This window comes from Pristis pectinata, chromosome 6 (assembly GCF_009764475.1).
Source record: "Pristis pectinata isolate sPriPec2 chromosome 6, sPriPec2.1.pri, whole genome shotgun sequence".
In the NCBI taxonomy this organism is placed as follows: domain Eukaryota; kingdom Metazoa; phylum Chordata; class Chondrichthyes; order Rhinopristiformes; family Pristidae; genus Pristis; species Pristis pectinata.
The window spans coordinates 24,970,333-24,986,705 of NC_067410.1; the positions used below are offsets into that span (position 1 = coordinate 24,970,333).

At 39.9% G+C, this 16,373-nt stretch overlaps 1 protein-coding gene across 4 annotated transcripts in view; it reads left to right on the forward strand.

Annotated features, from left to right (window-relative positions):
* The first annotated feature begins 15,857 nt into the window (after positions 1 to 15,857).
* ccdc66 (coiled-coil domain containing 66) overlaps positions 15,858 to 16,373 on the forward strand; it is a 57,133-nt gene continuing 56,617 nt past the window's right edge. Inside the window, exon 1 of one of the 4 annotated variants that reach the window (XM_052017836.1) lies at positions 15,858 to 15,986. In XM_052017836.1, coding sequence (XP_051873796.1) covers positions 15,976 to 15,986 — 11 coding nt within the window. In that variant the 5' untranslated portion in view covers positions 15,858 to 15,975. Of the gene's footprint in view, positions 15,987 to 16,015; positions 16,208 to 16,373 lie in introns of those variants that run through there. The other 3 variants (XM_052017839.1, XM_052017838.1, XM_052017837.1) reach the window with 3 other exon arrangements.

A 16,373-nucleotide genomic window follows, 5' to 3' on the forward strand; every position in this document is an offset into this window, starting at 1 on the left:
AGAGTTAATATTTCTTCATGTATTTTAACTCAGCAAACAGCTCTTCTGCTCAATGTCCAACTGTTTTTTCAAGAAAATACTTATTTATAAACAATATAACTTGTTTATTGGCTGGAATCAAGAGAACTTGCTATCCTTTAGAGACAACTAAGCAACAGTGTTGTCCATTTTCTACAATGGAGTTATTGACTGTCTTATTGTTATGAGAGATAACACGTTCTATCTTCTGTTTAATTCTAACTATATTTCTTTTACAGGCATCAGGTTTGTTGAACATTTTGTCTGAAGTCTCACCCATCGACAGACCCAATGCCTTTACGATCAGATTATCCTTATTAACCAATGCCTAACTGTATGTCAGGATGAAATCGATTTGTATTTTCAAGCATCAGACAATAGTCCAAGTCAAGCAATCCAAATACCAGCCCAACCATCCAACGAAATGCATGCCAAAAATTATCGAATAATCTCTTTAAGTAGTGTCAGTTGAGGGAGGAATATTAACCAAAATACCTTAAGAATCCCCTACTAATATCATGAAATAACATGTTTATGTGCGCTTGAATGAGAAGATCACAAGGTTAGCTACTGTGAAGGACAGCACCTCTGATAATGTAGCATTCCTACAATGTTACACCAAAGTGCTTCTTGCTTCAGTCAGAATTGTACTTGAAACAAAATCTTTAAGTCTCTCAGGCAAAAGTGTTACACTGAATCAAACTGATATTTGGATGGCTGCAGATAAAAGCTGTGGCATCTATTAAATGAGATAAAATGTCACAAAATATGCAAAGCTTCCTATTGGCCCAAATCACTCAAAGGCAAATATAATAGCATTCATAGTGCATTCCACAGAAGTTTCAAAAAAGACACCTGTACAACAGACAAATGCCTGAGGTAATATCGGCAGAAGATAACTTTCGTACAGATATTCTAATAATGCTTCTACATTAAATCATATCTTGAAGTTCATAAGATCATAGCACCATGTCTGGTCTTTTAATGGAAATACAGATCAGTGCTTGCTTGGCTAACTTGCAAGAGAAAAAGGTTTCCCAAATGCACAGGTTGGTATAATAACTAATAACGTCAAAAAGGTTGATCCCACCAAGTTTCAAGGTGTGAGATTTACTATCACCAACATGAGGCTGAAGCATATTCCAATCAAAATAAGTGCTGTCTCGCCTATGCTTCGATTTAGAGAAATACGAAACAGTCTAGAGATCATCTGGTGGAAATCATCTCCAATATAATCTCCCAACACACTCATTGAACATGCAAGGCAAAAAGTACAGCTTACATGGCCACTAACTAGCTTGGTCTTCATCACTCACAAGGGTGGCACAATGCTGCAGCTAGTACAGCCATTGCCTCACAATGCCTGAGACCGGAGTTCAATCCTGACTTCAGGTGCCTTGTGGAATTTGTATGTTTCCCTTGATCACGAGGGTTTCCTTCCAGTGCTCTGATTTCCGCCCAATTCCCAAAGGTTTGTAGGTTAACCGGCCACTGTAAATTGACTCTACTGTGGTAAAATCTGGGGAGGTTAAAGAGAATGTGGGGAAAATAAAAATGGGATTAATGTAGGATTAATGTAAACAGATGGTTGATGGTCAGCGCAGACTCAGTTGGCCAAAGGACCTGTTTCTATGCAATATCTTTTGACTCTATGATTTAGCATCTGCCAGAAATCAAGTCCAAATAAATAAACTCAGCCCCTTGTCTTAAATTACTTTAACCACAAGTACAATCATACTAGACATATCAGTATATTCCTCCCACAGTTACCCAGTTACCAAATGTGCTTGAATGTAAAATTTCAAAATTCATTACAATATTCATTACAAAAATTGATAAGCAAAATGCACATAATGAGCCAAAAGTTCGGTTGGCTGATCAAAACACTTTATCTTCAAATTATGTATAAACAGTATGATTATCTTTAACATTCCTCTGCTGATGAGTAAAAGTTTGACTTATAGGTTAAGCTGCAGCCTATAAGAATAAGCAAGTTAATACTTGCACAGAATTATTTCAAGCTTCCCCTAATTAAGTTTGAAGAACAAAAATCTGAATCTGCACTTTACTAGAGTGTCTAAGATTCACCACAGGAACAATGATGCACATGAGCTGATTATCCAGGTATTTGACCCAGAAATTACAGGAGCACACTGATTTTGTTAATGTAACCAAACACCATTGTGTATCACACCTGACTTCATCATGAATTACTTTCTCCACAAATAATTTCAAATTCATTCACTTAAAATAACTACTGATGACTAAGTCCATGAACATGTGGATCATGCACACTATGAAGAAATTCATGCTGGTAATATAAATTATGTGGCAATTTCAACCGAGAACCACAATCCGTGCAGTAATTAACACATCAAACTGTAAGAATAGACAATTACCAGCCTTTGCTGCCATATTTATTTCCCATTTTTTATTCTTTGCTACCTGATATTGTTAACAGTTTTCTTCTTAGGTATGGTCCTCCTGTCCTTCAAATCTGTCCTATCACTTTAGTGACCCTATCACTAAATTCCTTTGTAGCCTCCTAAATCTATGCCTATCGTACCTAGAACTTCTTGTTTAAATGTTTCCAATCAAATCTTCATCACTTTCACACAACCCCAATGGCTCTTATTGAAATTACTGAAGACATCTTGCATGATTATGTCAAAAATCATCTATTGCTCCTCATGCTTCTCAGCCTATCTGCAGCTCACCCCTATTTCTTGTTTGCATGCCTCCCCTCTGCAACATTATATGAGAAAACACAGTAGCAATTTCATAAGGTATGATGACAATATCTAGCATACCTCATCACACCTTTCTTGATCTACCATCTCTAACTACCAGACTGATTGGCTGTCTTCATTTTCTATCACAAGCTCCATTCCCCATTCATTGACTCTATTCCTCTCCTTGGCAACTATCCCAAGTCTAACTAGATTGTTAGAGAAACGAAGGTCAGCAGATGCTGGAATCTAGATGAAAAACACTCTGATGCTGGAGGAAATCAGCAGGCCAGGCAGCATCCGTGGAGAAAAGCAGGCAGTCAACATTTTGGGTCAGGACCTTTCTTAACTCAGCAGGCCAGGCAGCATCCATGGAGAAAAGAAGGCAGTCAACGTTTTGGGTCAGAACCCTTCTTCAGGTCTAAAGAAGGGTCCTGACCCAAAATGTTGACTGCCTGCTTTTCTCCACGGATGCTGCCTGGCCTACTGAGTTCCTCCAGCATCATAGTTTTTCTAACTAGATTGTTGTTCACAAGCATCTATCATATTGACCAGAGGTGAACATTCTAGATTCACTGAAATATACAGGACAAAGGGAGGCAATTTAGCCTGCAATATTCAAGCTAGGTGAAAAAGAAAGATTCTTCTTAACTATATCATCACCTTCTGGATTGTTGCACTTCATGTACTCATCCAACTACCTTCAAAAACCAAAAGGATTTTGAGCATGTACATGTCACCATTAAGACTGCTTATTTCCACTTCTGCAACAAGTCTCAACTCTGCCCCTGTCTCAGCTTGTCCACTGTTGAAACACTCATCCATCTCTTTCATACCTCTAGACTTGACTCTTGATTATTCTGACATACTCATGGTCAGAAACAAAAGCAGAAATAGTGGAAACACTCAGCAGGTAGGCAGCATCTGTGGAAAGAGAAACAGAGTTAAGATTTCAGGTGAAAAACTACATTGGAACTGGAAAAGTGAGAACACAAGTTCATTTTAAGTTGCAGAGAGTGTGAAAGAGGGATAGATAGGACAAAAGGAATACATTTGATCAGCCTCATCTTCCTCAGTAAACACAAGGCCATCCAAAATTTTGCTTCCCATGTCCTAATTCACACCAAATCCCATTCATAGATTAATAAATCCCACTCATGATGAATAGATTTTTGGATATTAATGGAATCAAGGGATATGGAGTTAGTGCAGGAAGTGGCACTGAGTTAAAGGTCAGCCATGATCTTACCGAATGGCAGAGCAGGCACAAGAGGATGAATGGCCTACTTATGTTTCTATTTCTTATGTTCTGAACCATCGCATTGTGCTTTGTAGATGGCAATGGCTCCAAAAGCCATTATTTTAAGTTCTCACCATATTTTCAAATTCATCCTTCCATATAACCCCAAAGATATCTATACTTCTTTGATTCTGGCCTCTTGAACATTCCCAAATTTAATCACTCTGCCATTGGTAACAATTCCTTCAGCTGCAATCATCTTAAGCTATAGCATTCCCCCCTAAATCTCTGCCTCCCTACCTCTTATTTTGATATTGATGTTCTTAAAATATTTTTGACCAAGCTTTTAGTGATCTACACTAATGTCTCCTTACATGACTTGTTTGATAATGCTTCTTCTGTGCCTTAGGATGTTTTGCATTATAAGAGACATTACATAAATGGAAACTGTTGTTTCCCTATATTCACATGACATAAAAATTGGCAAAGATCTGATTTATACTTGACAGCTTACTGCATACCGCAACATTAAAAAACAGAATGAATCAACACTGGGAAATTTAACTGTATAAGTTTCCTGCATCTCACTGAGGTACACAAGGATATGATGAGCTTTCAGATGTTTGTCTTTAGAGAGGTACATATTATGTAGGCCATCAAGAGTTTATTTTTAATTTTGCCTTGGAATGTAGGTTATCATTATCAATTATTTAGATAGCTGAATCTCTGTCCTAAACAAGAACTTGTGGTATTGGGGAAGTGTGTTAACATGGATTGAAGACTAGTTATCAGAATATATGGGCTTGTTCCCCAATTATTCACAATCTATATAGCCTAGTGATTCTTGCCTGGACTGCCTCCAGTGCTAGAATATCTTTTATTATGTATAGTAAATAATAGGGGAAGGGGCAGCGTGCAAGACAAGTTTACAGTTGAGAAGAACTGTAGGTGAGAACATCATCACCTTTTGGACTGTTGCAGAAGTTTAAAGTTGAGAAGAAAATAGATGGGAGGGCAGGTTATTTGGATTCTGCAGAGGGATGTAAATAGGTTGAATGAATAGCCAAAAACTTGGCAAATGAAGTTTAATGTGGCAAACCGTCACATCATGCACTTCGGTAAGAGGAATCAAAAGACAGACTATTAACATAATGTGATAGATTGCAAAGGGGTGAAGTAAAAAGGGATCTAGGTGTTCTAGAGCATGAATCACAACAAGTTAGCAGGCAGGTGCAGTAAGTATTTTGGAAATTAAATGGCAATGTTGGCCTTTATTGCATGGGAGTTGGAGTTTAGAAATAGATAAGTATCGTTGCAACTGTTTGTGTCGTTGGTTAGGCCGCACTGAGTACCACACACAGATTTGGTCCTCTTATTTAAGAAAGGATATTCTAGCGCTGGAGGCAGTCCAGACAAGATTCACTAGGCTAATTCCTGGATGAGAGGGTTGTCCTGTCACCAACAGTTACAGAATTTGGATCTGTATTCTTTGGAGTTTAAAAGAATGAGGGGTGATCTTATTTAGACATATAAGATCCTAAGTGGGCATGGCAGGGTAAATGTTGAAGCATTTCCAATAGTCTGAGAATCTCAGATGAGGGGAGTTAGTTACTAGATAAGGAGTCACTTAAAACTGAAGTGTGCAGGAATTTCTTCTTGCAGCAGGTAGTGAATCTCTAGAGTTCTTCACACCAGAGTTTTGTGAAGACTGATTCTGTGGAGATATTTAAAGTGGAGATAGATAAATATTTTAAGGATTGTGGAATTACAAATCATGGGCAACTGGTACGGAAGAATGGAGGTCTGGGACAGATCAGCCATGATCTTATTGAATGTTAAAGTACTGTAGGCTTGAGTGCCAGATGGCCTACTCCTGCTCCAATTTCCCGTGTTCTGAATAAACATCTGTGTCTCTTCTGCTCTGTTCCACATCACCAAATAAAAACACTAATATAGGCATTTAAAAACACAAAACATTCATTGCTCACCCAACACCAACCCCCACCAAATGCCCTGAGCAGATGGCAGTGGTTCTTTCTCGCATGGTATCTCCCGAATGGCACAACATAGGAATTTCTAGGATATTGAACCACTGACAACTAAGTGGCAAGGTACATCCAGGTCAGGACAACGTGAGAGATTCTGGTGTTTCCACAATATCACTGCCCTCATTCTTCTTAATAATTTTAAAAGATACTCCTTGGTTTAGTAGCATACGAGGCATCTTATAGCTGGTAGTTACAATGAGCTAGTGATGGTGGAAGTTAATATTAGGTACTGGAGTATCAATCAACTACATTTCTCTACCATGGATAATGCTGAGCTTCTTCACTTTTGTTGCCCCTAAACCCATTATGAAAAGTGGCCATCACATTTTTCACCACCTGCAAAATGATGTAAAGTCTTTAAGGGATGCAAACTCATTCATTGAATCCATAATCACTGAAAATTCTACAATGTTGACGTGGCTAGTCCAGGTAAGTTCCTGGTCAATGGTAGCCTTTTCATGTCTTTGGTTGGAAAGTCAGCAATGATACCATTGATTAGAAGAGAAAGAGTCAGCTTATGTCAGCTCAGAGTTAAACACTATCAAAATGACTAACTTATTCCCCAAGATGGAGATGGAAATGGGGAAACTGAGGAAGGGGAGGGGAGAGTCAGAGATGAAGTGTGCGAAAATGGGACCAGGATGGAAATTAGAGCATTTTTTCAGTATTTTGTGTTTTTGTCTCATATTTTCAGAATTTGCATGTCTTGTTTTTCAATTCCTGGCCTGTTCTAAAGTAACTCAAGTGTTTTCTTTCCATAGATGCTGCCTGACCTACTAGGATTTCACACCATTTTCCTTTATTTCAGATTTTCAGCACCTCCTGTGTTCTATATCTCACAGTTCCTGTGGGTTTGTTTTCTTTCCTCCATCTATTTGAACCTCCTCTATATTGGCTGCCATTAATAGGCCTTTAACATCCTCTCCTGGTCAACATCAAATCTGTGTCATCAATCTGCTCTTGGCTTTTACTCTATTACAGACATCTCTGCATCTCTTCTTCCTGGTCTGCAAGTTTAAATATATCTCTTTTCAAAACTTTGCCAGTTTTAAAAAAAAGGACATTAATCTGAAATGTTGTTTCTCTCCTCACAAATGCTGCCTGGCATGCTGTATTCCCAATATCTTCTTCTTTTATTTCTAACAAAGAGTACACCTTTGAAGCAGCTGATGATAAGTGAGCCAAGGATGCTTCTCTAAGTAACTCCTGCATAATGATCTGAAACTATGTTTATTAGCATTTAATAATGATTAACAATTTCCTTTGCATTAGGGTTTTCTCTTTAATATGTGAACACTTGGGTTTTGCTAGGATTCCATATTTGGTTGAATGTTGCCTCACTGTCACAGACAGCTGGTCCACCTCTCCTTTAGGAACTCAGATCCCACATTCATATCTGAATTGAAACTACAACAAGGTCTAGAGCTGAATGCTTTTGACAGGGACCCAAAGTGAATGTTAGTCAGCAGATTGTTATGAGGAAGTGCTGCTTGATGGCATAGTTCATGAATCCTTTCATTATTTTACTGAATGGGAGGAGACTGATATGGTTATAATTGGCAGGGTTAGATTTATTCCTATTTTTTGTGAAATACTTAGATAATTTGCCACATTGCTGGAAAGCATTACTGTCAGAAACTGCCAACTTTCTGCTCCATTGGAGCTTTATTTATTTCTCTTTTTGTCTCTCTCTCTGACTAACACATATTAGACATACTGCATGAGTGCAAATCATCAGCATTGACCTTTTTGGGTTGTCGATACAACACAGGCAAAATAATTAGTTAGCTTCAACAGTGTTTCTGTTCCCGATGAGTTGACATTAAATAAACACTCTCTCCAACCTAGTGAGTAATTCCAACAGAACTCTCCTGGCAGCAAACTGACAGGATCAAATCAGTATTTGTCTAACATCCCAATTTTTTTTTCTATAGAAATCATAAACAACGGAGCTCATGTCAGTTTTCAGAGATAAATTGGATGACTATAGGGTGCTCTAATTAGCATGGTGTGCAGCAACATTCAGTGTGGATTGAGTGCATGTATGTCACACAACCTTGGTTTCTGCGATGCCTATTTTACATCTGAATTTGGAGGTCCAGATAGTTCCATGACATAGTCATAGATAATTACTTGTGTAGAAATAAGGCTTAATTATTTGAAATCTCAATTTGCTTAGTGAATAAATAAACCATGTCATATTCACCATTGTACAGAACAGGCAATTCTGCCGGTAGTTGGGAGTGATAATTAGCCATTTGTCTCACTGGGTCATTCTTACATTTGGAATTCACTGATTTGTATTTCCCTCTTTTCCCATATATTTAATTTAACCTACAGCTTTCATAGAACTATAGAACAATACAGCACAATACAGGCCATTCGGCCCACCACGTTGTGCCGACCTTCAAACCACTCCTAAGACTATCTAACCCCTTCCTCCCACATATCCCTCTATCTTAAATTCCTCCATATGCTTATCTAATTATTTCCTTCAGTTACTGTTCTTCCTTCCTTTTCCATCATAGCTGGTGGTCTCAATACATTATTCTAGCATATCATTTACATGTCAGGAAATGCACCTACTGATGATTTTTTTTACATGAGATCAAGCAGTCAGGGCACATTGTTACAAATTACACATACGGCTGAAGAATTCCATTGTCAAACACTTGAATCTTGAAGCACATGGGCTAAAAGGTGCATAAATCTATGTAAATACAAAAAATCCTTCAGGATATACAATATGTTTTATTTTAAAGCATAGATCAACAACACACTGTTATAACTATAACTGATTAGGTGGAAAAGCTGTCACTTTCTTTGAACAAGTGTTAACATTAGTCATCTTGGTGAACAGGAACGTAAAAATTAACATAAGATGGAATCTATTCTGTTGCCTCTACTGTCAATTGTATGTACTGTTTTCTATGTTTGTTTCTCATCCCACTGGCTATAGAATGCTAAATTCAGCAAGCTGTATGTTCAATGAGAAATGAGCTAAATTGTAATGGACTATTGCATAGAGCTTTATTTAGTACTGGCCTTGTAAGTGAATATTATGTGATCAGTTCTTCATGTGAGTAGACGTAATAACAGGTCAAATCGTTATTGTTTGGGATATATCAAAGGAATATTAGTATTATCGTACATTCATTCCCACAAACTAAATATAAGAGTTTTTATCCCTGGACAAAGCAGTGGTGTTGCTTTTGAGCTTCTATCTCAGTCAACAAGAGGATATAATACACAGAAGCATTAAATGCACTTAAAGTCATGGTATTTAAAAATCAAGATATTTTTAAAATAACTAAATTCCTTAAGCCAATTGATCACAGTCCAGATATTAATTTTCCTTTTTCATTTTCATTAAACTTATTGGTAATATATTAACATTATGTCATGTCTTCAGAATGCCTGTCTCCTATCATTTGGCTGCTAGTAATCTAATAAAGATTATTAAATGCATTTCAAGCTACAGTTGTGCAATAAGATTTTATCATCTATGTTGTTTCATTGCTTTGGTGTTGATTTGCTTTGAATTCTAACTTGTTGCAGAACATTTCACCATCCATGATCTCAAGGGACAACCTAAGAAGACATATCCAATGGGAAGAAATGGTTCCATAGCACACGGTATATCTTCTCTTCTGGGTTGCTGAAGGAAGCTAAGATGGAGACAGCAGAGGCTCTGGCCACAATCTTCTAATTTTCCTTAAATTCAGGAGTACTGCTGGAGGACTAGAGAATGGCAAATGACACATCCTTATTCAAAACAAGACAGAATAACCTAATAAATATAGGTCAATTACTCTAATGGCGGTAGACCCTAACAGTTGAGTGCTGTCGCAACAACAACAACCTCACACTCAACATCAGCAAGACCAAGGAATTGATTGTGGACTTCAAGAAGGGAAAGTCGGGAGAACACACACCAGTCATCATTGAGGGGTCAGTAATGGAAAGGGAGAGCAGCTTCAAGTACCTGGGTATCAATATCTCAGAGGATTTATCCTGGGTGCAACACATTGATGCAATCAAGAAGAAGGCACGCCAGTGGCTCTACTTCGTTAGGAGTTTGAGAGATTTGGTATGTCACCAAGGACTCTTGCAAATTTCCATAGATGTACAGAGGAGAGCATTCTGACTGGTTGCATCACAGCCTGGTTGGGAGGCTCTAATGCGCAGGATCACAAGAGGCTGCAGAAGGTTATGGACTCAGCCAGCTCCATCATGGACACATCTCTCCCCACCATTGAGGACATCTACAAGAGGCAGTGCCTCAAGGCAGCAGAATCTATCACTCAGGACCCTCACCATCCAGGACATGCCCTCTTCTCATTACTACCATGTGTGTGTGGGGGGGGGGGGGGGGGGGAGGGCAGGTACAGAAGCCGGAAGACCCACATGAATTATTTAGGAACAGCTTCTTCCCCTCCATCATCGGATTTCTGAATGGTCCACGAACCCATGAACACAACCCATTATTCCTTTTTTTTGCACTATTTAATTATTTTGTAATTTATAGTAATTTTTATGTCTTTGCACTGTACTGCTGCTGCAAAACAATACATTGCACATCATACAAGTCGGTCAGTTAGATTGGGCCAGGGTGGCTCTTAAGAAGTAAACACACTAAGATTCAGTACTCTATTCAGAGTCTGGCTGTCCAATCCAAGCCCAGAATAAGACATAGCTACCCTCCTTTGTTACACTCTTAACTCACATCAAGTTCTGTTAATTTGATCACTGGTCTGCACTGGCTCCCACTTAAGCTCCTTGTTATGTGTGTAAGCTAACATCCATGTCCCAGAGCCTGGTCTCCAATTGTTTTGGACCCCTAGCCTTTAGAATAAAACCTCAATCATCCAAGCCTAAGGACATCATTGCAGGAGTTCCTCAGAGCAGTGTCGCTGGCCTAAACATATTTAATTGCTTCCTCCGTGATTTTCTTTCCATCATATGGTCAGAAGTAGTGATATTGGCTATTGACTGCATGGCTCAAATCCATTCACAATTCCTCAGTAAATGAACTAGAGCACATATTTGGGAACAGGCTTATAAGTGACAAGTAACATTTACAGCACAAATATGCCAGGCAACAACCAAGTCATAATAAAGGAATCTAATAAACTAATCTTAATATTCAAAGTCATTACTGTTACTAAGTTCCCAATATTTAACATCCTGGAGGGTCGCCATTTGCCAGAAATTCAATTGGATTGGTCATATTTATACTGTGACTCCAAGAACATGTCAAAGGCAGGGTATTCTATCGCAAGTGAGTCACCTGAGACCCCAAGGACTTTCCACCAAATTCCAAGCCACCTCAAGGAGAAAGAAACAGCTCCACAGGCACCCAAAGACTGAGGACCAACAAAACAGCCATGACCTAAACAATGAATAGAGATGGCAGATGGAAAAAGCAGAGAAAAAGCTCACTGATAACTGCAACATCCATGGCTTCTTCAATGCTGCCAAAACTATCTATGGCCCAAACACCCAAGGGTTACTCTGCCAAGAGAACGGAGGAGAGCTTATCCAGGATAGAGAAACAGTAATTCTCTTCTGGCAATAGTCAAGAAGGCCATATACCAACTGAGAAACAACAATGCCTCAGGAGCAAAATTATCCCTGCAGAAATTCTAAAACTTGGCAGACATGAACTTCAACCACAAATACACAACCTCATCTCCCACATCTGGAAAGTGAAGGACCTAACTGGCGACATCAATGAACAAAGGAGATGAATCCAATTGTGATAACTGCAGCGGAATTCCCTGCTGTCTGTCTCAGGGGAAAATCACTGCCAGAGTCCTCCTCAAGCTCCTCTTGCCTGCAGCCAAAGAATTGCTCCTTAACTGCAGTGTGAATTCTATCCATCTGCAAACACAATGCACATGATCTATACTGTGCATCAACTCCAAGAGTTGAAAAATGCAGCATCAACAAATGTACACTGCACTTTCACAAGCCTTTGAATCCATGAATCAAGAGATATTATGCACCATCCTTCTCAAATCTGCCTCCTTGCAGAAATTCATTGCTAATGTCCACTACATTTCGGCAGGCATACCATGACCTTAGCCAATGGGTTCACAATAAATCCAATCTTACTGTGGACTGATGTCAAGCAAGGCTACGTAATTGCCCCAAAACCTTTCTCCATCTTTCTCACTACAAAGCTATACTTTACCTCCATCAAGTTTGCTTCTAAAGTGGAACTAATCTACATGACAAAGGAGAAATTGTTCAAATTACATTGGCTCCACTCCAGAACCAAGGTCACTTCAACCCTTGTCATTGAGCTGCATACATAGATGATATTTACATATGCGCCCATTCAAAGGTTGAGTTCCAAGTCATCATTGATTCATTCACTGAAGCGTATGAGAGACCAGCATTACACTTAGCATCTGTAAAACAAAGGACCTCTGCCAATCTGTCTCTGCTGCACAACACGGATCCTTTACAATAAAGGTTCACAACAAGACCCTGTATATCATGGACGGCTTCTCATATCTCAGGAGCCACCTCCCTGCAAGAGCAAATGATGAAATTTGTCATCACCTCCAGTGTGCTAGCACACCTCTTGGCTGTCTGAGAAACAAGTGTTTTAAGATCAAGATCTCAAAGCTGGTAGAAAACTTCAAGGCAAGAAACATGCACCATCTTTGAAGAGAGACCACCTCAGTTATCAATTGTGTAATTTCAGTATTTTCCATTATTATTTCAGATTTCCAGCTTCAGTATTTTGTTTTTATTTAGATCTATCCATCCCAGGGAACACCACTGCATACTTTCCTTCCACCTGAAATCAACCACTTTACATGTTCCCCATTCCAAAGCCAACTTCTTATCCATTCTGCTTTTGACCATTTTATTCAACCAACTTTTGTCATGGCTATTATGTGGAACTTCATGAAAAGTTGATAAAAGCAACATCAATTACACAGCATCAAACATCATAGTTGTTACTTCATCAAAAAAATTCAATTAGATTAGTTAAACACAATTTGCCTTTAACAATCTGTATTGGATTTCCTTCATTAATCAATCTATGCTTGCAAAAGTTACTTTTAATACTGTTCCAAAATGTTGGAAGCGCAAAGTGTTATAGATAGGAACTTCAGTGATGTGGTTACACCGAAGTTTCAGACAAATAGGTGGGTGGCCACCAGGAGGGGCAGACAAGGAGTGTAGGAGTCTCCTGTGGCTATTCCCCTCCCAAACAAGTATAGCGCTTTGGTTACTGTTGGGGGGCAGGGCCTTTCAAGGGAAAGCAACAGCAGCAGCCAGATCAGTGGCACCACAACTGGCTCTGTTATATAGCAGAGAGGGTCAAAGTGTAAGTGCACCAGCGATGTAGGCAGGAAGAGAGATGAGGCTATGCAAACAGAATTTAAAGAGCTAGGTGGAAAGTTACAAAGCAGGACCTCCAGAGTGTAATCTTGGGAATACTCCCTGTGCTAACAAGGCAAGAAATAAGAAAATACAGTTGAATGTGTGGGTAAAGAGTTGTTGTAGGAAGACTTCAGATACCTTGATCATTGGGCTCTCTTCCAGGGCAGGTGGGACCTGTACAAGAGAGACAGGTTGCATCTAAACAGGAGGGATACCAATATCCTTGCAGGGAGGTTCACGAATGCTACTCGGGAGGATTTTAAACTAGCGTGGCAGGGGGGTGGGAACCAGAGCAGTAGGTTAGCAGGTGGAGAGACTGAGGAGAAGGTAGAGGTGAAGTCAAGTAGGTTTAATGGGAAGAAGAGGTAGGGCCAGGTAATGAACATGGCAGAACTGATGGTCTGCAGAGTATTTATTTAATGCAGGGAATCCAACAGGTAAGGCAGATGAGCTCAGAGCCTGGATAAGTACATGGAACTATGACATTGTATCCATTACGGACAGAGACTTGGTTGAGAGAAGGGCTGGACTAGCAGCTCAACATTTCAGATTTTAGATGCTTCGGCCATGATAGAGAGGGGTGTAAATGAGGTGGAAGAGTTTCATTACTGATTAGGGAGAATGTCACAGCTCCACTTAGAGAGAACATCTTGGAGGGCTCATCCAGCGGGACCATATGGGTGGAGCTCAGGAATAAGAAAGGTGCAATCACAAAGATGGGGCTATACTATAGGCCTCCCAACAGCCAGCAAACAATAGAAGAACAGATCATGGAAAGATATAAAAACAACAGGGTTGTTATAGTGGGATATTTTAAATTCCCCACTATTGACTCGTGTAGCACCAGGGGCTTGGATCGGGCTGAATTTGTTAGATGCATCTAAGAGGATTTCTTGAAATAATTTGTAGATAGTCCAACTAGGGAAGGGACCGTACTAGATCTTGTACTGGGAAATTAACCTGGCCAGGTGATCAAAATTTCAGTGGGGGAGCATTTTGGGAACAATGATCATAATTCCTTAAGACAGTTATGAATAAGGATAAGACGAGTCTCCCAGTGAAAGTGATAAATTGGGGGAAGGCTAATTACAACAGTTATTAGGTACAGGGGAAAGTAGATTGGGAGCAACACACACAAAATGCTGGAGGAACTCAGCAGGTCAGGCAGCATTGAAGGAGAGAAATAAACAGTTGACATTTTGGGTCGAGACCCTTCATCAGGACTATAAGAGGGCAAAAGCCAGAATAAAGTGGTCATGGGAGGGGGGAAGGAGCACATGCAGGCAAGTGATAGGTGAGTTCAGGTGATGGGAGAGTCTGGGTGAGAGGGGGAAGGGGTGACAGTGGAGGGGGGGAGAAGTAAGAAGCTGAGAGGTGATAGGTAGAAGAGGCAAAGGGCTGAAGAAGAAGCATTCCAGTGGGAGAGGGCTGTGGACCATGGAATAAAGGGAAAGAGGTGGGGAATAGATGGGTAGGGCATGAGGGCCGGGGAAGGGATAGGCAGGCAATCCTCAAGTCTGCCAATGGGAAAGCAGCCAATGTAATCAAGGATCCCTCCCACCCCATTGTTTCTACTCCACTCTCCCATTGGGTAGAAGATACAAAAGCTTGAAAGCACATACCACCAGGCTCAAGAACAGTTTATATCCCACTGTCATCAGACTCTTGTACAGACCTCTCATACACTAAAAGATGAACTCTTGATCTCCCAATCTACCTCATTGTGGCCCTTACAGTTTATTTGTCTACTGGCACTTTCTCTGTAACCATAACATTACATTCTACATTTTTTTTACTACCTCAATGTACTTATGTATGGAAATGATCTATCTGGATGGCACACAAACAAAATCTTTTCACTGTATTTTAGTACATATGACAATAATAATTAACAATACTAAATTGAACAATTTCAAGTAACCATCTTTTTTCCTCAACAAATGCTGCTGGATATTTCAGCTTCAACTTATCCCCACGTTTCATTTCCCTGCTGGTTTTTAATTGTTATCTTGACAACGTTGGTCAGCACCCTCTCACAAACATATTCTCCTGATGAAAGGTCTCGACCCTAAACGTCAACTGTTTATTTCCCTCCATAGATGCTACCTGACCTGCTGAGTTCCTCCAGCATTTTGTGTGTCATACCCTCTATCTCCAACCTCCTCTGCAACTTAAAACGCGCTTCCTTCCTCGCTTTTCTAATCCTGATTCAGGTTCATTAACCTGAAAAGACAGTTTATCTCTTCATAGCTATTACCTGACCTACTGAATACTTCCGTCATTTTGTCTGTACAAAGCAGAAACTACAAGACATCCTCTCTGCCTGAGACATGCGCACCTGGACATCGGAGTAGAACTAGGCTGATGGTTGGTGGGAGTCGTGCAGTAGAAAAGTCCAATCAGAGACAAGGTTTTTATGTGGCCAGCAACCGAGATGCAGTTTGTGACGAAGCCGTGGTCAAGATCGGGCATCGGGGGAGGTGTCGCCCTGGTTATTTTAATCTTTTAATTAAAGCAGCGCAGTGACTATTGTGCCATGAATTTGGGGTACTGTGTTACTTTATTGAATCGTTCTTTGTTGGCAGTAGACAACGTATTGTTTCTTTGGCTCTGGAGCCTGAGCCACCGAGGGTGGTTAACTGGGTGGTCCAAAGTGACGAGTCTACTGGTAGTGGTTACGTTGTGTATTGGTTATCAGAATTATTGCACTACTGGGTTGCGGTGTCCTCAAGTATTGTGATTGAAGGATTTGTTGACAATCTTTATGGGTATGAAAGAAGAAAATTGTTACATATATCACGAGAATTACTTTAGATAAAATGGTTGTTACTTTGTGGGGTTCAGTTTACTTCCCAGCATGACCCCACGATTGGTGAGATAAACGGGCAGATTTTATTTTTTGATGCCTTGTGAGATAATAAGAGCTCTTTGCTC